Source organism: Stigmatopora nigra, chromosome 19, assembly GCF_051989575.1.
Source record: "Stigmatopora nigra isolate UIUO_SnigA chromosome 19, RoL_Snig_1.1, whole genome shotgun sequence".
Lineage (NCBI taxonomy): Eukaryota > Metazoa > Chordata > Actinopteri > Syngnathiformes > Syngnathidae > Stigmatopora > Stigmatopora nigra.
The window spans coordinates 6,451,683-6,475,260 of NC_135526.1; the positions used below are offsets into that span (position 1 = coordinate 6,451,683).

The window sequence follows — 23,578 nt, forward strand, 5'->3', positions numbered from 1 at the left end:
CAGCAAAACATATTGTGCATTATTTATTTCCAGCAATCATTATGGTTTGGAGACTCAGAGGCAGGCAAAAAAAAAATGCTGGCTCATTGAATTCTCGTCTAGCACAATCATGTCTTTGTCACACATTATATGCACAATTCACATCATGTTATATTGCCTTTTCTCGACGTGTGTGAGTGAGTGGAAAAGACGAATGACATTAGCTGGAGCATGTATTTCTTTCAGCTTGGTTGAAACAGTTTAGGGAGTATTTTAAGGTGAATTCATACAATTCTGACAGTCTAAGAACAAGATTGTGTTGCAGATGCTCCTTAAAATACATTGTTTTGAAACCTGAAGTTATTAAGAGGGCATAAATCAATTAAAGTTAAACATGTTAAGTTGATTGTACTGTTGTAGGTTTGAACGATTCGGTCATGGGTATTTTCCTCTTATATTTGGGGTAAAAACGTTGGAGGATATTTAATTTGAATTTGATTTTAACGGAAATGTAAACTATTTTTCCGAGTATTTTTCTGTGGACAAAGACATTGAAGATGAACTTGTATTTGACAATAACGCTTGGATCTAAACTATTTACCGAATATCTTCAATTCCAAATATTAGTGATGAGTATTAAAGGCTCAAAAGAATATACCATTGCTAATAAATATGTGCTGAATTCTATTTATTCCGAGTTTAACCTTGACCTTTTCTTTTGCTTTCTATAGGAAAAGCTGGCCCTGAAACCCAGAGGGCACAGAGCAAACCTCTCCGCTCCCTTATGCAAGAAAAAGTTGAGCGGTATCCCTAACGGCCTGAGCCCAGAGCCCTTTAAAAACAACTATCAGCATCACCAGCCGTCAGACCAGGAGAACAATCCCCGTCTGGCACGCACACAAAGCAGGAAAAAGAAACACCTGAACAAGAAGCTTGCAACAGTGAGTGTTGATCTTATCTATCTGTCTGTTTATTGGCACTTGTACTTTGCCAAGGGGTTGTTTTACATAGGGTGGGTGTTGTTGATGTAGCCCTTTGAGTAATATCAACTGTGATCAAGCGAGAGTGCGCATACAAACTCTATCGTATCCTCACAGAGGCTTGCAGATGTATTTCTGACACTTTGGCACATAATCACTTAGTACATTCACACCCACTTTTCTCTCGCTTTCGCTTTCTTTTCACCTTCTCACACACAAAATGTATTTGCTGACACCAGCAAATACAGAATGTAACACGTTGGTTGAAAGGCAAAATGGGAAACTACTTTCCACTTATTCAACAATCATATATGGAAGAAATATATACACACACATATTTATACTTAAATAATCAAAAGTTCACCTTCACCTCCCTTATTTTTTCTTCTTCCCGAAGCAAAATAATCATCCATTTTGTTTGCTTTCACTAGTCATAAATGTTAAGGCGTAGTCCACCCACAAGGTAGCTTTTTTTTTAAATGTCAAGAGGTTGTTTCAAGTTTACGTTTGCCATTAGGAAAGCTACAGTCTGAAGAGAATGGCTCTCTTATCAACCTTTTGCTTAGCCTTGACTTTAAAAAGGTAAGAGAGAGAATTGCTGGCGTTGACCAAAATTGAGGATGTGATGGCTGCCAGAAAAAGTCCTGCTAATCTTTGGCACGGTGGAAATATATTACGATTTTGCTGCCTGCACTTTATACTTAATAGACTTGGATTTTTTTACCCCTCTTCTTTAAAAAAATGATTAAGTTGTCATTTGCTACTCACAGATATAGGCTTTGTTTTTGTGGTATGAGTCTGATGCTGGGCTGGTTGGCCCACCGATGTTGGAACGTGCTGTTTTGTACAGTGGCTCGATTGGATGGAGGGGGGCATGCTGTGAAGCCCATCTGCTCTTTGGTAGAATTAGGAGAAAAGCAATGAAGACCACCACATATCTTGGTCTATGTAACTTTCTGCTTCTTTTAACTAGAGGCAGATGTTTTTTTTTGGTCTGGTTTAAGGTTTCAAAAGCTTTTTTTATCCTGTTGGAAATATTCTAAATGTTACTTATTATAGTCGTGTTCTTCCCACAACATGGGGATTTGCCAGTTTAACCATTGTACCAGTTGCCCTGAATGCATCATCCGCCATAACTGTTGTTTAACTAAGTAGGTGACAATGTTGGGGGTGGTATCTTAACAATCTGTGTACTGTGTATCATGGGTAAAGTGTTTTGTTTATTTATTTTTAAATGAGACTGCAGAATTCCCAATCCTGACTCATACACTATGTTGGATTTCCACCATTGACTAACGACCATGACACTATAGTCAATACAGCATTTAAAAAGAAAGAACAAAAACGGAGACTGTCTCATCTCATTTACGTTTGGCATTCCAGTTTCATCGTAAGGATGAACAATCTGTTAGAGTATGTTGAAGCGTACCAGATACTATAAGAACTTGACATCTGCTAGATAGCATCGAAACACATTCTTTCCATTTCATTTCTTTACAAGCACTCACAATGCATGCACCCTGCGGCAAGATATGATTATCCAGTTTTTACCGCTCATTACACCTTCAACACTCTCTCCACGGGCTCATTGTTGCTCCTCTACTACAATCCAGACATTGAAAAGAAATACTACTTACACTCCCTTTATCCTAAGCAAATCTTTAATCGTACGATCCGATTTAATCGTACGATCCGATTTAATCGTACGGATGTGCCTAAAAGTTACAATACTAAAATACTCCCAAACCTTAAAGAAAACCCTAGAAATGGTCGCTCTACCTCACCATCAGGGAGGAAGTAGTGACAGCTTTGTCCCAGATGAGCAGATGGAGATGGTGTCTGAGAACTCACCAGGGAAAGCCAGACTCCTTGGAGTCCCCTCTTTCTACTTCAAATCTGAGCCAGCTCTTGACCACCTCGGGCCAGGAGGGTGGCCTTCTCTGCCTGTTTTTTTTTTTCTTCTTCCCATCTCTAGCCCTAAAGGCAAAGCAAGCGAAAAGACCCATCTGTGATTTATCCAACTGGGAGTTGCCTGCCACAATGGACCTGGGGAGAGATAAGAAACAATAAATCCTCCCGCATCCCTCCATATCCGCTTGAACCGTCCTTTGATACATTCATGTGCTTGACTATGTCAACACTCTTTGTCATATCTCGCTAATAATCCACATAAAAGCTGAGGTTCATAGCCTCAAAGCTCACCCCAGGCTATAAACAAGGGATTCTACGACCATGTGCTTGTATTCGAGGTTTTTGTTTTTTTTAGACACAGGCAGGGAATATTCCTTTGTTGAAGCTTGTAGTATATGACATTGTGCGGTAATCTTAATTACACAGCAACCTTTTTTGCCCTGTTTTGAGTGTGATTAGCATTCCTGTTGAGTCAAAAGTACATGCAGGGATGGAGCTTGGTAGGTTGCTTTTGTGGGCTGGTGGCACCCTCTGCTGCTAGGCAAAAAGAATGCTTTAACTCTTGTAATACTTGGTTTAAATGTGCTTCAAAATCCTTGTTTCAAGTCCTTGTCAGGCATTTTTTGAATCAAAGTCCCCCATTCCTAATTGTCTTGACTGGGCCAAATCCCTCATGTCTATTTCAGAACAAAGCAAGCGTAACTGATCCAATGATCGTGAGCTGTAATGTCTAATAGGACAGTTGACATAAGAAATAACATCATTAAGCACAAATGGTTGTTTGTAATAAGCCTTAGACTTCCATGAACTGGGAATTATCCCAAGGATATGTCCTACAAGTCAACTTGAGTTATTTCCGCTCGCACTAATGAAGGCGCAGTGGCAGGCAGACTCATTCTGATAGACACTTGAAGATTCCATTTGAGTTTCTTACTAGAGAATTGCAGCGCCAATTTGCTGTCATGTTCCTTGATGCAAGCGACCCAGTGGGCGATAATGAAGCGAAAATAACTACAGCTTATTATCCAGTGACACGTTACAACCAAGCCGGGATGTCTCCAAACAAGTGCTTTGCGCGCCAGTCATTTTCTCGCTGAAAAACATGTCAATTGCAAGGGAAAGTGCAGATATAGGAGGAGGCTGAGTATATGATGAGTGGGCACATGACACTTTTTCAAAGACCCTCTTTGGTTTGAAGTCAAACTTCAGAGTTAGCAGTATTTAACACTTTAAAATCTGCTATAGTTATTTTCTTATGACTCATCTTCACTCTGTGTATGTCTGTGTCCTGGTTGTCATTAGGGAGGTTTCTTCCAAACTTTTCCACCTTATATCATTTCTGTAAGCAATTAGTCTGGCTTTATATTTGCTGATTTTCATCTAGGCTTCCAAATGGAGTCGTGATTTGTGTTTGAGTCTGATCTGCATCCACCTGTTGTGCACACGCATTCCCCTGTGGGCCTTTTTCAAGGTTATGGATGCCTATAAACACACTGCATCATTGTATGCTTCCCCTCAGCTATTGTTGTGCACACATAAGCCCCTTGATAACATCCAGATTGTAAAAACATTGGAATACTTTAAGGAATACCTAATAATTGAACAAGCAAGGGAAATTAAAAATCCGTTTTTTTTACTTGTAACGCAAAGGCCGAAAGCGAGGAATGCTTATTCAATATTGTGCAAATTACAATTACAAGTGAGAATGAAATTTGACACAAAATAGTACAAATAAAAGTATAAAGAAAACAGTTTTTTCTCCAGTGTTGGAAGAGTTAAAGTGCGCAGTGTGTAATTAGATTTCCTGACCTAGAAGGAAAGTTTATTATCTGGCCAGCAGTGAAAGACAGCTTTATCACTAATATCTGTTTATGTGGAGAGAGCAGGAAATGGCCTTTGTGTTTGCAGCCAATTCAGCCTGTGGAGCGGAAGAGAAGGAACGCACATTCTATTGCGCCATCATTATTATTATTATTTTACTTTTTGTTCTGTTTTGCTCTTACTAATTAGCAAAACATAGCTACTACATGGACCACAAAGTGTAAATAATAACAATGATAATTGTATCTTTAAAAAAACAAATATGATGCTAAATATAATGTGCACAACAAGGTAATATAGCCTGCATTAAATTGGCATTTATATTATTATTATATGGCCGGCAATTGTTCAACTATCTTACATTTAGAGGAGAGGGGTTAGGCACTATCAAACTGATTTTAACACTACATTAAAACAATAACTATAGGGAAAAAAAGACATAAAGCAATACTTATGTCTTAAAAAGAGTAAGAAGAGAGAGATCACAGTTCTAGCCTTCAGTATGTGCAGTCAGAAGACAAACATTCACCTCTACTGGCATCTGTCACTATGGCTAAATTCTATCTGTGAAGCTCTTCTGTCATCCATCCAAGAACCCCCCCCCCCCCCCCCCCCACCCAACTATACACACACATAGACACACACATACACACACAAGAGTAGAAACAGTTTCAGGCATTGAGGCTTGAAGTCGGACACAGTGAGATAGAGCAGCAGAAATTCCACAACTCCGTCAACACACTCATTTGCAAGACATTTTCTCTCTGGATATTCACTCTCTCTGCTACACTGGAGAAAAGGATGATCAAATCCAGTTGGTTCTATGTCAAGTTCAAATTTAATGAGAAGGTAAGTTAGGGTTTCTTCCTCGTTGCTTTTCTGTATTTCAGCATGCATTGTCTTTGCAATTATGGTTTCATCCGCTACGAAGGGAAAGATGTCGTCGAGCATGGATAATCTATCCAGACGGTCTTATCTTTGACGGTGGCTAATTATTCATGACAGAGATTTGTATGCTTACGGTGAAGGGGAAATTCTTTGTGGAGTTTTTGCCTTAGAAAGACATTTTTTGGGTGGAATCGTTTTACATTCATGGGAATTTATTAGCAATAGTTTTGAATTTTTCTTGATTATTTGTATATTTTATTCACTGCAATATCAGAAGCTTTCATTTGTAAGACAAAGTCGATGGAGTTGAAGAAATTTCCGCTTTTTGAACTTGACATGGCACATCTTTAGTGACAATCATCTTTGTGGTGTGACATGTTAGTTGCAAAGTTAATGATGGTAATGGCTAGGGTCATCATTATTGGAAGTCTTTTTTTTTTACCCAGAAATGTAGTCAGTTTTTGATGCAGTTATTCACCCAAAACCTCTAGAGTCCATCTCATCATGTCATTAGTCTTAGCTAGTGGTCATTCCTTAAATACCTTTGTAACATGACTATGACTTTTGGTCATGACCCCTTCCATCTATTCAATTAGTCTCTCAGCATCTTCTGTCCGATCGATAAAGCTCTCGTATGGTAGCCACCTCACCCCAAGCAGTTGAGCTTTGGTTCGAGTCTGTCGTTTTTATTTTACTCGGATATTCTACTTTATTGTTCACGTGGGTTTGAAGGCATCAGAGGAGAAGGAACATTTATGTAGCCATCTGCTTCTCCTGTACCGAGCTGTTTGGCCTCGGGAGCTGCCGGTCTCTGTGTAATTGCGTGTGATTGACAGGCACGCTTTCAGCCGCATGCCAGTAGGAAGTGACCTTAAACAAGCACTGCCGTTTCTGACTGAATGCTTGTCTTTCCTGAAGGGAAAGGGTGAAAGGCGCTCAAAGCTAGATGGCTTCTGGGTCAAGAACTCGGGGTCATCGTGTCTGGGTAAAAGAGTAATAGCTACCCCTGTGTGTGGGCTAATGTCCCGAAATCGGGGGGTATGAAAGGGAGGGTGTGTGTGTCTGTGTGTCTGGAAGCTTGGTTACATTCCTCTGAGTGGAACAACAACACTGCAGTCTTGCTCAAAGTGCTTTTTCCTCTAAATCGAAGCCAGGACCCCCCAGTGAGCTAAGTTGGTCATCGTTGGGAGGCGAACGGCGACCCGACTCGTATTGGATTTGTTAAATAACTCGCTGAGAGATGGCTTGGCCATATTTGTGTAAAATATATTCCAGAAACCTGATTAGAGACATTTCAACAGGTATTTTGATGATTAAGATGTTGTGCTGCTATTATTCTCTGGGAAATTAGAGATGATTGACAGATACCTGTAATTGCTGAGTGTTTTGTGGTCGGGTTTTTGGTCTTTTGTGTGAAGATAGCTTTTTTTTTTTTTTGTTTGGGTACTGCAATGAGTTGGAGTTAAAGCTGCAGGTAAAAAAGTGGGGTTGCATTCATTATGACTTGGTTGAAAGATGCTGGTTAACTTTAATGACTAGATGGATACTTTGGTTTATTCTCAAGGTAAATTGATTCTTATGTTTAATGTCTATGAGGAATATTCTTGAATGTGGAAGGCTCTTTGTTGTTTGAAACATAGACGCGAGTGGGAGAGGAAAACCATACATCCCCGTAGGTGTGCATTCTCATTGTTTATTTTGTTTATAGGAAGTCTTCTCCCTCAAGTTATAGCTCAAATGTAAGCATGTTTGATATTTTAGAAGTTTTTCTGTCATAGCCATCCCAGTAGTTCATGTTATCTTGGCCTCCTCAAGAAATAGCATATGTGTTAGTCTGCATGAAAGCATCAACCCTCTGCCAATTCATCCATGCGTGAAGGACTTAAATAGGAGTTTATTGGAGCCATTTTAGCAAAGGAAGTCTAAATGATTTATTCCTAAAAGCTGGAACGATAAGAGGCTTACAGGACTCTTGACCCTCGGGATGCTTGTCACAAAGCGGGATCCGTCAATCCTGACCAAACAGTCCCCTTCAACTTCAGTAACGCTTACTTTACAGACACATCCAGATTCCAGTGGGGCACTCAGCAGCTTGCTGAAAGGATTACCAATAAATCCCCGTACACTCCAGATGTTTTCCCAAGCCGCACATAGCAAGAAAACACAGCCCCACCCCTGTAAACATCTGTTTGACAAAACCTTGACGACAGAAGCTTAGTGGTGGTTGGACGTGTTAGATTTTTACTCCGTTCGACTTGTTATGGGGTGCTAAGTGGATTTTCTAGAGCGTCTCGTGCTTCCGCCAAGCTTAAAAGTGGAGGGATGTAGTGTATAACACAAATATTTGGTGGTTAAACAACTGTAGAATTTGTCAAGGCATTACACAGATGGCAAAATGATAAACATGCGTCGTGTAAAGACATACTTTTAGTGCCTTAGCATCTGCTTTGCTTGTTTACGCACCAATGAAAAATGGCACCTTATACACCTCCTTAACCTGCAGAGGTGCAACTGTCCCATTAACATGACATCAATATGTTGTACCTCTGCTCTGTACTAATTGGCGTAACACTTTGTTTGACCTTTTTTGGCACCCGGCAATTTACACAGCACGTTCAAGTGGAACACTAGGATAGTGCCAGAAGGATAAGGCTCCATTATAGGGGTAGATTATTAGGCAGAGGAGGGCATGGCCCTGTGGTCTTCACCTTGCGGAGAGGCTGCACTGACCAGTGTTTGGATCACTGAATAATTGTTGGCCAGAGAGAAAAGGAGAGCACAAGAGAGAGAGAGCGAGAAAGCCGTCTGTGTAGCCACTAGCGACAAGCCTGACAGATGGATCCAATGAATGACTGCATGCCTAGCCGACTGAAAAGACAAATTTTACCCAAAAAAACATGATGGTTTTGCCTATTATTTAACCTACAATGGACTTGTCTTAGGAATACCATAATAACATTTAAAAAATAATAATAACATCATATTTAACAAATTATAATAACATAACCTTAACATTTTTATTGTAAAAATGGGAAGATGTGGTATATTGAAGGAACTTTGGCTGGTATTACAGAAATATTTGAGTTCCACTAATGGTAATTTTAACCCTGAACTGTTTATTTTGTACAGGATTTTTAATCTTTTTAATAGATATGATCTAAAAATCCAACAGTACATATATAGACAATGTGTCAAGAAGTAAACCTTATAAGGAATTATACTTGGAATTCTACTGTCTATCTTCTAGTCTTCAGTAGCAGTTCTTATAAGGATGACTGGAGACAGTGATGATTGTCATAGTTCGACTGATATGCATGACTAAACCATGTTAGCCGGGCTCAATGTATTCTCTGTTGTCCTCCACACATGCTGACATGCGCTTTGGTGTCTTTTCACACCAAGTATACATAAACAGAGCGGCAGTCAGGAAACGTGAGCTTTGAGAACGTCACGGATTTGGAAGGGGAATGAATCCAATGTGCACACTGCTGAATAACAAAGCTAAACATCGGCTTTTTGTTTCAATGCTGACTTGTGTAACTGTCTGCTAGAGTCCAATTGAACATCTAGGAAACATCTTTTCCGTTGTCATCCCTTTTTGGCGGGTTTGCCATTCACAGAATCGGAATAATGTCGCAGTCCGTTGGTCAGGCAGTTTTGTATTCCTCGAAACTTCACCTGGAAGGGGGTCGTGATGTTGAGGTGATGTGGGAAGAGCAGACCAGGGGAAAAATGCATATCAAAGAGAAGCCTCCATCTGTCATGGCAGCCAGCAAACAGCTGGCCGAGGAGATGCTAGAAGTTTGAACAAAGACTGACAAGATGGAAGATGACAGGAAACAGATTTCCCTCCTTTTTTTTCCAAGAGAATCTGACCATCAGACCGCTGTGATACTTTGAAATCTCCAGATGCTGCCTGTCTTCTCCTCCTCTCTTCTCCTCCCCCATCATCTTACACTGGTGTCCTTTCCATCTCAAATTTTCACTTGTCTGTTTGTTTGCTTTTCGCCGTTTGTGCTGTGACATCCTCAGCATAAACGATGGGGCTTTGTTCCTTCCATTTTTGGCTCCCTCCTGCATTGGTGGTGTTTCTCTACACTCATTTGTTCATTTGCATTTTGGCTCAGTTTTTCTCATTAGTATTCTTCAGGATTTACAAAAAAAAAGTGTCACTACAGGCAAACATAATTTCTATTAGAGGTATTACAACTCAGCTTGAAAAGTATTAACATAGCATGAGATAATTGTACTAATTATGATTGCATTTCCTCTGTGTATATTTTTTTTTCGACTATGGATTTTGAGTGGCCTAGATATTATATTTAGTGAATTATTCAGCTTCACTAAATTGACCTTCTGCAGCTTAAGTAGATACACATCTCTTCGCTTATTAGTGTAGATAAATGAAGCACTGTGAGTGGTGTTAAGTACATTTTAAGGAAAATTAGCATGCCAGACCGTATGGTAATTAGCGTTGAAGTAAAGTAGGCTTCTTACATTCATTCATTCGCTTTGCATTTTTCACTTTTCACAGTCTTTGTGCCTTTTTTTATGCTCAGTTGTTAATTTGAACCGAAAATTCCATCTGCTTGTAAATAGGGCAACGGTGCACGCGAGCTGCAATCATTTGGGCCATTTTCTGCCAGCTTAAAGTTACTGAAATGCCCTTAATGGATGGAAAGCATAAAAGCTTTTGTCGCTGCTCGTTATCCACTGCCTGATGTGTGACATTGGCCAGTGTAATACTGTAATGGCCCTAATTATCTAATCACACTAATATGTGGCTGCTTCTCGTGGACATGACAAGGGTGAAGTGAGCTAATAAACAGTGATTACTGTCATTTTAAGTCTCCATATTGAGGTGGGGGAATGTTGGCTGTATGGGGAAAGTGGGTTTCCTCCCCTTTTTGTGGGTCCTCTTGGGTATTTCGCACTTGACAGAGAAGGGAAGCACGGCGACGCTGGTGAAAGGTCGGCCATTTGTTCGGCGCATGTGATGAAATGACAAAGATGTCAAAGACTGAAAATCGGAGAAAAAATGTTTGTTTGTATTGGAAAACTGTCAACAACTGTTGTCACCTATGGAAAATATAGGAAGCCCATTTGATATCGTGCCTAAAAACAGAGAATTTGGACCATTTTTAGGGCAACATTGTCTAAACAAGCAAACAAAAATAATTGTCTATGTATTGGGGGTAAATACAGACAGTTTTTAAAGTAAATAAATATACTCCCAAGCTGTGAATGTGATAAACTTACTTTTTTTTTCATCTTCAATATGCATTGTTGGGCAGGTGCGACTTATATTCAGGTGAGCCTTGTATTCTCAAAAATATGGTAGTAATTAGTTAGGAATGAAACAATGTGTATCATCCAATTGGAGGTATCGTTACATGCTAAAATGATTCAGTATAGTATATTTGCAGACCCATACTTTTCTTCTTATTGGTATTAAAAATGTGACATTTACCACATACTTCTACTTTATCCGATAGTCTTTTTCGCCAAGCCAAACTGTGAAAAATCTAGCATTGGGTAGAGAAACTTGCATTTAAACTCTCTATTTGCACTGTTTTTACCTCGGAGATGAATGTTTGTGTCTGAGTGTTTTTTTGCGTTGATGTTTTATGCGCTGTCTCCGAGCGATGAAGGCCTCGTTTCACAGCCCTCTAGAGACCAGTTAACCTCATATTTCCTCTCCGAGGGTTTCAGCGAGGACCTCGGCAGTTGTTTGTGTGCATGTTTGTGTGTAATATATGCACGCATGCACGTGTGTGTTTGTGTGTGAGTACTGGCTTCGTTTCTATACCGTCGTCGGGTGCTCTTGATAACCTCCATTCATTATTCAGCCCGTTCTGGCTGTGGCACAACCCTCGAAGCAGCACAGAAATAAAACAAGGTTAAGATTTGGCAAGGAATGTGTCTCAGCGGATCAAGTGCTGGTGGGTTTTGAAGACGGGGGGCCTTTATCTGTGCGCCATCTTTTATTAATTGCCCCGGTGCTTAGACTGGGAGCTGCTCCGTGATTATTAATGCATGTGTGCGGAATAACATATTTACATGTTCTCATGCATTATACATCTGCGGGGAGGCGGGCAAGGCATGGTGGAAGACCCCCCCTTGCCCACAGGTCCCGTGTTGTCTAGAATTTAGCCAGCCAACAGACAATTGGCAAAATTATCATAGATTACAAAGCAGGTTATTGACTGAGAGTATTGAGTATTCTGGAGTGTTTGATTGACAGGTTTTTGATGAAGGCCTAATGAGATGTAATTGCTTTGGGAGGCTGCTTTGCGTGTGGTGGGACACATTAAGCACCCCTCTATTTTTATCCTGATAGTCTAAATATCCCATCATGAACTATGTAACCCGCGTATTCCATTATGTTCATCAGGTCAAAGTTCATTGCGATCCGCCCACGTATTACTGTGAGTGAGCAAAGTGTGTCCGGCTATTTTTATGCTGATGCGGTTTGTTGTGTTTGTATTAAATTAACTGTGTTGTTGGTCATCATGCTGGCCTTTTCCCTCGTACGCTTACCAGAGCCTACACTCGTATAATTAGAATCGATTTAGTTATAAAGTAATTAATCACACTGTTGAATCCGTGATACTAGTAGATGACTCACACTGTTAACGCTTTGAGCACTTTGTGGAGGCGTGTCCGTGCATGTCTTGTTGGTCATTAGTGGTGCGGAATGTGGAAACCATTGGCAGAAGTGATCGGCCATGCATACAAATTGTATTACATTTAATTTTCTAGAGCATTGTCATTAGATTTAACAGCTTTATAATGGATGCTGCAACATTTTGAATGATACAAAACACAATAGTCTGTGATGTTTTGGCTACATGGAGATAGATGTCTGCGCACAGTGATAGATCGATCCCTTGTTTAGTTTATAATTCTGTCAGGACATGAAATTCTTCTTGAAACATAAGTCTCGGTTCATTCTCATATCAAACAACCCCAATTACGAAAAGGGATTCTTGATCTTAATAAAGTGTTCCTTCAGTGGGGGGAAAAAGGGGTGCCGAAGATGGTCTCAGAAGAAAATGTAGCTATCATAAACATCGGAAACTGACAATAACAAACACTGTTTAAGCAATGGCTTAGGTTTTGATTCTTAATAAGACAAAATGTGATGAAAATGACTTGTAGGTGACAGCGTTTTAAATGAGAAGATATTCAGATGATGCTGTCTTGCTTGGTTGGTTACCCCTACCCCGATTTAAAAACAGCCCCCTTTATGCTCTCATCATCCTGAAATGTTGTTATGTAGCACCACCCACAGGTCAATAGGAGGGTAACATGATGATAACTTGAAGGTAAACCACTCATCTGGCTACTGTAAATTCGAAATAAACCACCCCATAGGGAAAAGTGCATGTCTCATTCTCACTTGTTGTGGGAGATGGAATCAAAGTGCAGCATATATGAGAGGACCAAATCCTTGTTTGGGAACCTATTGTTCAGACTTTGTTGAATTATTTACTGGTCTGGTTCAAAGATTTCCCACAGGGGTTGGACATTAACACTTTGATACCTTGAGTTTTTAAATACCTCATTTATTTTAAGTATCACATCGTTGTCTGAGCAATTTAATTTAAAAAAATGTTCTTAGGAAGAATAGATGAGTAGAAAAGCAGCTGTGGTGTATTTCTTTGCGCTGTGAAATGATGGTAGTCCTAAAAAAACACAGTTTACCATCATTAGTAATCTGATTTTGAAAAAAAAAGGTCCTTATTGTTTTGTGGTTTAATTACGGTATGCCCTAAAGGTGATACATAATGACTTAACAGGTGCAGCTATTGTTTGTAGAGAGTCAAGCAATAGTAAAGTTTATTGGCTCCTGGAGTCTTACCAGCTGGATTGGGAATTAAAATGTCTGGAGGTCATGAATCATTGTAGCACAATACTGCACAACCTTGGCTTAGTTTTATCTTGTACTCAGCACAGTTGTCATTATGGAGGAACTCACCCGTGTGCTGACTCGTGCACATACTTGAAGGTTTGTTGGGGTGAGGTTTTTAGTGTTTTGTCTGTCTCTGGACAATTCAGTTTGCAGGACTAGAAGAAATACAAGTTTTGGTGGCAATATTACGTCAAAATCATAATGGAAGCTTGTTTGATTACATTTTGAAACAACTTATGTTGTAACATTCATTTTAAACACTACAATATCATGTATGTCAGCTTTTGGCTTAGAGGAAAATACAATTCTGTAAGAAATTATGTTCATCCACATTGCGGCTCTTGAGTAAATTCAATTTTTCGGTATTCTTGGCTCACTTAGAAAAATGTCCAATGGATTTTTGTTTATTTCTTTATCATTATTGGCTCGGTCAAAGCATCTTTCATCATTCTTAAACATATCTTTTGTCCAGTTCAACTTTCCAAAATCATTTTCTTACAATAGTAATAGGTTTTGATTTTTTTTTTTTTCAATGCCACCACCAAGAATGGCCACGATACGGATAAAAACGCTTCCGTTTCAGTCATGATTTCTTGAATAGCCTGGCGGGAGTGCGGGAAATGAGAGCTCACGCAGCCCATCGGCGTTGCAGTAAAACAGCGGCCATGCTGTGAGAGAGATGGCTTTTCTTCGTGACAGTCCTACTGTCTGCAAATGAAACGAAGGGAGGAGGGATCCACTCTCTACATCTTTAAAGCCCCAGTTGTCTTCCTTGGGCAAATCTGCAGTAGCGGTACTGAGGCAGAGAGGAGTGGTTGGGGGGGAATAAATAAATAAAAAAAATCATCAATGGATAAACAACAAAGAGTTGCTGATAATGCCGTTGGAAGCACACTGCCGCTGCTTCCTGCTGTTTGCGAATTCATCAGACCTCACGCTGAGCCACGGGTGATTTCTAAATAAATGCAGCACATTTGATGTGGATGTGTAAACTGTAGATGCTGGTAGACATTGTTTGCTTTTCCCCCCATCCATTCTACCAGAGGGTGGGATCTGCCTGCAGCATTTTGGCTTATTTTTTTCACAAGTTTTAGGAATTGCCCACTTATTATCTTTGTTGTTTTGTCGTGTCCTGGCGCTTCTACTGAATCTACCTTTTTCTTTTCTTGAGAGGGGTTTGTCGATGAGAAGAGAAAGTCTGTTGGCAGAAAGGCTATTGCTTAGGATGAAATGTGACCAAATTAGAAAGAACTGTTGTTCCCTTTTCACTATGTGGTGGTCTACGCATCATAAAAAGAGGGGCACGCTGATTGTTCATGCAGTAGGTGGAGCTCTTGTGTCGGATTTTGAAGTCGCGGCTTGATTCACCTGCTTGTGAAGGACAATTGCTTTTTGTCCCCCTGTCCTGCTGGCATTTAGTAACAAAATATACAGATCAAAGATTACATGGGAGATGAGCTTTATATGATAGGCTGTCTTTTCAGATGTTAGTGTGGGATTGTGGTTGTATGCTTTGAATTTTGCCAAGCAGTTTCAATGGTTCTGTTTTGCTGGGAGGTGTTCCTTTGCAAAATGGCGATTGTTGCATTAGTGAGTCAATCGTGTGACTGTCGCTGTTAGTAAGCCGTCACGTGTAAATTGAAAGAGTTTGACAAATAAGCGTAATATGGAACCTTTCATTTTAGGCTATTTGTTTTTGTTTGAGGTCAACTTGCTCATTACAAGAACACACCTTTTTACTTACGGATTCTTGAAGCAATTTAGACTTTCATTACTCCTTAAATAGCCCCAATGTTTCTTTAGACAATAGATAAACACAGTACTCAATGTCACAACGTGATTATTCCATTTTAAAAGTCATGAAGTTCTTGTTTGGATTCTGCCATTAAAACGTACGTCTCCACCATTAATCAGCCCATTACAAGTTAAGCCCTTTGCCTTTGCCCTTTATGGCCTGACTGCAATATTGCATTGATTCAAATTCGAGTTTGGAAATTGCAAACAATTGCAAATACTAATTCTTGTCACCAGGAATGTTTGTTTTTGAATATTGTTATGGCTGACTAATTCCTATGATGCTCCTCTGAACACCTTTTGTAAATAGAAGCAAAAAGTCCATCCCCCCATGTTGGCTCTGTTTTCCTCCCTCCTTTTGGTCTCCATGCCAGCCCCTCCTCTTTTTCCCTCCACCTTGCACCATCTCCTCTCCGTAATCTACCGCAGGCCCTTCATCTCTCTGGCCTGTCAGCGTGCTTTTTCATTTGGCTTGTTGCTACAGGGGGCTTGGCGGTGGCAGATTACAACTCGGCAGCCAGTCATTTTCCATTTATCAGACCCCCTCCCTCCGTACCACCTCTCTCTCTCTCTCTCTAAGCCAGCATCAGTGCAAAGACATAAGCATTCTTCATCACTCCTCCACCACACGTTCGTTCACCCTCTTATCTGATACCGCCCACATTCCATATCTTACGTTTTCCATTCCAATGGAAAATGTGGATATAAAAACGCAAATATTGTGGCCGTGCGAGTGTTTATGTTGGCGAGGCAGCACGAGATGTGTTAGTACTTGAGGCCTTGTCACTGGTGATGACCTAGGAGAGTGCAAAATATCGATCCAGTATCACTCAAGGCATTTCGCAGATTGCATTGACACATCTTGTCTGTTTTTTTTTTTTTTATTGTATGATTAGCAGCCTTGTTTTGGACCTTTGTAAAAACTCAAATGCCTCATCCAATGGTGCTTTTTAACTGGATGGGTTATTGAAATCACATAATGTGGTCAAAATTTGTTTTTTCGAGAGCTGTGAAAGCATTCATTGGCCTCTGTGGTTGTTTTTCTTTTTTCATGGATGAAAACACTGTGTTGTGCGCTAAATATTGTAACAAGTGCAAGGAAAAGGAAAATAAGACGCTCAAAAAACAGTGTACACATGATTTATGGGTTAACATGTACTGTTTCTCTCCCAGGCAAAAAACAACAAGGGATAAGAGATGGAAATGAGGAGTTGTATTTTTGTCCTGCCAAATTTTCTAATGGCTGCAAAAAGACAGTAATGCATGAGGGAAAAACAATATTATAAATAAAAAGCACTAAGCTATCTCCATAGTAGATGTGATGTAGAAATTGGATCAGCTGTAACTGGGCCATTGTAGATTGGAATTTTTGACTTGTCCACTCATTGGGGATCTTCTCAATAGATTTTCTTAAACTTGTATGTTCCTATATTATATCTACTAACTATTACTTTACCATAGAACCCAGGTCACATGGGCTCAATGTGAATAACTTCTCACAATCATCAGGTCAATGCCAATGATGTCCTTTCCTTGTCATCTTGTTATTATCCATTGATGCTTTATTAAGACCCACCATAGCAGATGTTTGCTAGCGTAAGCCTAACACCGTAGACAAATGTTGCTTATTTTATTTTAGCTTTATGGCTTGATAATAGCAGATGGGAATGCTAGGGAGGTGGCTAGATGAGGACACTTACTGCAGCAATTACTGACGATAGAGTCGGTCGCTCGGTCGGCCTTGGGCAGATAATCAGGTCAACTGAATAGGAAGAGTATATCCTGCCATCATTTTTACAGCCTTCCCCAATCCCCTAAATGGTAGTGCAGATGGAGCCAAATTCAGCTAAGGTGAGATAGTATCATTCATTTCGGGTAATACCACACACTTCCAGACCCTCACTCGCCGTCTGTCCACGATAACCAGCTGCTGATAAGAAATCCTCCAATATCATGACCTTCATTTAAACTGCATATTTGTTATTCGACGATGAAATACAAAGACTTTATAAGACTGTCCCATCCAAATCTTAATTTTAAGTTCTGTACGACACAGTCAATATTGAATTAGCTGAATGAGATTGATGCGTTATAAGCAGAGACCACATGTTGACATGTTTAGCATTTTACTTCTGTTCATGCAACCTGCATTTGTATTTTTATTTCTAACTTTACCTAGCATATTGGTACTGCACGCAAGGTTTGACCTAATGTTAAGTGTCCACGCTAAATTTCATTGCATCCATCTACTGGAAGGTTCAGCAATATACTGGCAGTGAATTCCTGGAGGAAAATAAATGGCAATAAAAAAGAGAAATGATAGCCCCTGCAACCCGTTAGGAGAGGTCTTTTTCTCAGTTGTCTTTTTTTTTTCCTCCATAGCTCTTTTTATTGAAGCCGCCTATGCTCAGGGAGCTGTATTTTATATTTATTTTTTTGGCACACGCGTTGTGCCTATAGTTGGATGAGTCTCTGAAAGCCAATATTGGAGTAATAACTTTGTAGCACAGATTGAAGAGCTGGGGAGCCGTGCAATTAATTGCACACACATTTTTTGATGAGTAGTTATGCCGTGATGAGCGTTCATCTGCTCTTCCACCACACGCCCCCCCCCCCCCCCCCCAACTCCCAGCTCAAACCTTTTTAAGAGAATTGGAGGTGTGTAAAGTGGACTGGGGGGCTTATTTTACTGCCATGCTCACCCTCTATAACAAGATGTTGGGATATGATCTGAGAGTGCAAGTCTCCCACCGCCATCCCCCCCTCTCAGCACTAACTCCCCCCCACCACCACCACTAGCGCCTTTGGTTATTAAATCTGGGAATTGTCCCTATAACTCAATGCACCAGACTACAGCATTATATGACCATTTGTGAGAGAGGAGTGGTGTGCTTGTGACGCAGGCCAGAGGATGGATGTTAAAAGCATATTGATTTGTCTGTAATGTCGTCATAAATCAAGGATTTATGGCAATAGATAAATGCAGCCACAAACTTCAGTAGCCTCCAGCTCGCGGTGGAGGAAATGGAGTCCTTAGTATGACTGATGAGATCAAGACAGTGCTCTCAGCCATGGATTCCCCTCCATCCTCTTGCTCCCCCCCCTCAAGCCTCCATTTGCCACTCTGCTCAGAATGCTTTTACCCTGCGGCTACTGTGACTAGTCCTCAGTGGTTCTTATCCTTGATTCGGCTTCACATTCCAGCACAGACGCTAAAAAAGGCACCTTTGTAGCCTTACTGATCCCTCCTTTGCTTGGAAAATGATGTCTGACGAGGTCTCTGGAGATTCTCCTTCTGCACAATGATGTAAGAGGCTTGAGAAGGAGAGGAATTGCTACTTTACCATGGTTATCAACGACTTTAACCCAGCTCGGTGAATGCCATCTAAATCACAACAAGGGACTTGAGCGTAAACAGGACTAGAATGTCTGCTGTGTCCTTTTTTGACCAATGACAGTAGGGCTGGTTATTCGTCATTTTTTTTCCCGGTCTTGTTTTTGACTGAAATATGCAATGAAAGCATTTTATTCACAGAGCGTTTCAGCATGACCGAATACTCTGGCTCTTGTCAGCAATACTTGTTGATATAACATAACTTGTTTCTCAATGTGGCCTGGAAAAAAATGCATTGTTATCTATGTTGTCTGTGGTGGTTTGCATGAGACTATCCATTGCAAGGCCATGATCATTTTCCTAAGTGAATGAGCAACATTTTCCTTTGAATGTTGTGTCATTTGCGTTCTGTTAGCTTTTTCTTAAAAAAACAGAGAATATGTTTCTGCCTCCGATCTTGAAAGTCACCTAGCACTACATTAAGAAGGGTTTGCAGACTATGCCCTTTTTACCACCTCGCACAGTGCGAATAATAAACAAATCTGGGGCAAGCGATGCAAAAGGCTGATGCTTAGTGACAGGCTACGACATAGTGTGGCACAAGGACTTGTGGGTGACACGAAGGCCAGGCGGGAACGCTGTCTGTGGCAGTTAGAGCAGCCGGGAATCGGAGCAAAGCACCGGGTCAGCGTCCGGCCACGCTAGTGGGCTCTTCACGCGGCTGCTGTCAAAAAGATATCGTCGGTCCTCGCGTCAGTCCTCTTACCGGCCCTGACGAGCCCTAAGGTCCCCTTTTCACTACTCGGTCTTATCAGATAAAGCTCAAAGAGCGGTAAACCCAAGCAACAGTTTCCAACTGCTATGGTCAAGTAACCCGAGGTGATTTAACTACATAGACTCTGACGATGATTTATATACTAGAACCCGCCATTCGTTCAGATTGGCGTGTTGCAATGTATGGCAATTGAAGACTATATTGAAGCAACATGTGAGTTCCATTAGAATTCCGTAAGTGGCGAGCAATTGAATAACCATGCTATGTAGACCTCTGAAGGCTGCATAAAAGAAGAAATTCAAAGTGTAGTCCGCAGAGACCGACGGCTACGACAGTGCCCCGGGAAATAGACAATTTATTATCAGCAATGCTTCCCAGCGAGTGGATTGTCTATAAAACTTTCATGGTTCTCCCTTAGTGGCAAGCAGCCATAAAACTTCCCAAATGAGGGACTTGTTAATTTACTTGTTAAAGCAAATTAAAAATTCATAAGCGCTTTTAGGTAAATGAGATCCTCTTTCATTGGTGCCCTAGTGGAATTCTTACTGTCAGATCCTGCGAGTGCAGGTTAGCTGTTTTGAGACCCGCACAAGAACAGTAAAAGCCGTTAAACTGTTTTCCGTTTTATTACCGTCGAGCTCTGCAGCTGCTTGCTGTGCGTAACTAAGGGAAACCAGGAATTGAAGGCAGCAGAATTCTACAGAAGCTCCAGCGAGCAAAGAAGGAAGCCCTCTTTTTTTGTCTGATGGAGATCATGATGTTGGTGGTCTAGTTGGCTTAGTCTAAAATGGCTTTGTGGTTAGAAATGTTAGTAGGATCTACTTAAGTGCTTGATTGCTTTAACTCTATAGCCTCAAATCCCTGGAGAAAAAAAGGCCATTGCACTTTGGTCAAATTTCAGAATGGTTATGCGAGCTCGTGTAGAAAGTGAGTAAATAATTGACTCCACAGACTACAGGCAATATTTGATATCCTACAAACTAATATGGAAACAAGGTGCATAGTTTTAGAGTGCTATGGCAGAATGCCCTATAAACTGGAATTGTTTTTGTCTGATTCAATAAAGTTCTTAAAATCATGCTAAAATAAGTGAAGAACAACATTCTGATCAGCTAAAACATATTACTTAGTAGACAGAAAGACATGCATATGTTAACTCTTTCTTTCTACTGGATTTTTTTTATGTTACACTTTTCATGCTATATTTTAAATGGGCCATGTGTTGGAATAAGTCTGACAAAGGGAATTCACAGTGAAATATAATCAGCATAATTCAATGCGTCCGCAAGGAATCCGTTTCTGGGTCGGAGTGGATACGATATTTTCCTTTTAACTGGCCGTGAATTCCCCTCGGACAATATGGCTTTTTCTACAAAAAGAAGTGCAGCGTGCTCTGGTTTTGGTGGGAATTAAATGTGTTATATGTAATTAGTGCTATCACAGCATGGGGCATTGCTGCCCTTAGGTATGTGCTCCTTTTTCTGCTTTTTCTGCTTTTGGTTGTCTGCAGCTTTTTACTCATTTTTGTCTGACCACCCGCACACATTCAAGCGCATTGGCCCATCAGGCATTCCCAATGCTGCGGCTCTCTTATCGCACGCAGCACTTTGGCAAATCCACCCGCCTTCTAACCATCAATTCTCCCAAGGAATAGGATTCATTTCACATTACTAATGGCAAAAGAAAGGAAACATTTTCAGTTTAATTATCGGCTCAACTCAAGGGTTCTGTCACTATTCCCATTGCGTGTGGCCTTTATTCGCAGAGAACCCTTGCCAATACCCTGAAAGGAGTGGGTGGAAAATATAATGTTTTTATGGCCCAGTAGCCCCAGACTCCTTCTCAAATGTACCATCATACTCTTGTCCAAACTCTTTATGCATGCAGAGCATCTCTCGACTCTACCTATTAAGTGACTGAACCACACTTTACTACACTGTCCCATAAAGCCAGTTCTTTTTTTATATTTTATGTGGTTTGAAATGAAACCTGCAGTGTTTATCTGGTCTGCAAGGGACAGCACCGACACTATTGGAGCTTGAATCACACACTTGGACAGGGAGTACACAACCCTACTCGTTTCACTCGGCTACACTCTCTCTGGAGTCTTTTATTGTTCTCCATTTTTTGAAGAGCCTCAGATGCTTGTGGATTGGCCCGTCGTCCTCTTCAGGCTACCCGGTTTTGCCGCGTTTCCAACGGAGCTAGCGTCTGGAGAATAGCACTTGCAGAGCTCCTGCTGTCTCGGCATGTGGTGTCTGCTTAGGAAAGGATAGTGGCTCCAATTGAAGGTTGCGGAGGGGTCTTTGTCCCTGTTTTACGGGCTTCAAGTAAGCAGCGTCATACTGGGATATCAGATGGCCTCTTTCTTTGGCAAGTGTTTGGACGCCCCGCGAATGGACCGAGAACCAATGACAGATTCGCGTAGGCATTTCCTTAGCTCTTTCCAGTTCTCATATCCTCATGACCGGAATTCTGCGGGAGACTTTCTATGGCCAAAAATTATTTGTGTGCTCTCTTACTGGGGCTGTTCATCTTCATGTTACTAACCTGTGGTGTCATTTTGTGTTCGAACAGCTCAAGCCAGGACAGAAGAAGCGCAAACACAGTGATAGTGAGAGCGCAAGTGGAGAAGCAAAACCTTCCATGAGGTGCAGCTCCAGAGACCGACTAACAGATGTGAGTACCAAAATGGCTTTTCCTTTAATTGGTTTCAAACCCTCAACAGCCACCAATATTAGAATATCGTATCCTACGGACCTTCAGAGTTAAAAATCTTAACATTTTCAATCTCGCCCTCCTACTTGAAATGAGAAAAGTTGTTATAGTTGTTACAATAATAATAATAATAATTAATTGCTATTATGCTACACAATTTTGTCTTAAGTTGTCGCCCTCCCCATTCGCCAGTCCGTGAGAAAATAGTCCGCGATTATTCCAAACAGATGGGTTTCGTTTTCCTTTTAAAAAACAATCCGAGTTATTTTGCTTAAAGTGTTATCATTGCATGTCAGGTAAGTCATTAATTTACCATTAATACTGTTATAATGAACATTGCACATTATATATGTATAGTATTAAAATAGGGATTTGTATGTGGAATCTTTAAGGTATCAGTCTCCTATCAGGCCATACATAATTCTATATGTCTCGTCTGTAATACAGACATGGTCCAACAACTGGAGCAAAAATGATTCTACATGTAGCTTTGACGCTTGACCGGGCATGAAATGAAATAAGTAATATGATGTTGAAATTGAAATGATAGTCGCTGATTTATGTCAGCCTACACGCTGGTCTCTCCGCCACACTCACACACAACCAACGTGTGAATGACGAGCATCCCAGGAATGTCATGTACATTTATGATACCAGCCATTTATCATCTGTAGAGTCTCTAACCAGACTATATTAGTTGTAATGCCATCATCTTTTAACTATATATTTCATCAATCCAATTCTGTCTTTTATTCAGTGGTATTCTCCACTAGATTACGTCATTTTTTGCGTGCAATGATAGAGTATTTGTTGTAAAAGAAAGCGAGAGATAGAGGAAAAAGCCTAGAATTTATGATCATCCTTCAGTAGAATTGTGGTTTTCTTTCAGTTTTTTCAAGGTGCCTTGGTAGTAGTATTTGGGATATTGTAGTTTTTTTCCTAGCAGAAGTAAGACAATCTACACTCTGTAGTTTCTTCTCAAGTAGTATGTGTCACCCTCTCTATAATCACTTGCACCTGGACTGCCATATGAGGCTCTCTGGAGGACAGTAGACAATAGAAGGAGCCACAGCCCTTTTCTCCCTTTGCCTTGAGACACCTTGCACAACATTGAGCATTTCATCAGAAGTGCTGCTAAAAAGGGGGGAGGCATAAAGACTAACTTTTAGACACCCCAGCCCCCGTCAATGTAACAGATCCCCGTAGGTTCCTGAACAAGTCCCCTCCAGCAAGATTGTAAAAACCCTACTTCACACATCACAACAGATGCAAATTAGAGCTTTTTTGTGACAGTATACACACCCAGTTTGTGAATTTTTTCAGGAAAGTAAGGTTATCTGGCGCAATACGCCGAAACATAGAGTTTGGAGTCAATACTATGAATTTTATCCATTGAGAAAGACAAACTCAATCTGCTCTGATATTACGTCATTCATGTAACTAGGCAACAAAACGAAATATCT

The 23,578-nt window shown here is 40.6% G+C and overlaps 1 protein-coding gene across 8 annotated transcripts in view; it reads left to right on the plus strand.

The window, feature by feature from the left end:
* auts2a (activator of transcription and developmental regulator AUTS2 a) overlaps positions 1 to 23,578 on the plus strand; it is a 181,308-nt gene that overhangs the window by 52,343 nt on the left and 105,387 nt on the right. For 7 of the 8 annotated variants that reach the window (XM_077740175.1, XM_077740176.1, XM_077740174.1 and 4 more), the window contains 2 exons: positions 711 to 920; positions 21,975 to 22,076. In XM_077740175.1, coding sequence (XP_077596301.1) covers positions 711 to 920; positions 21,975 to 22,076 — 312 coding nt within the window. Of the gene's footprint in view, positions 1 to 710; positions 921 to 5,400; positions 5,541 to 21,974; positions 22,077 to 23,578 lie in introns of those variants that run through there. The other variant, XM_077740182.1, reaches the window with a different exon arrangement.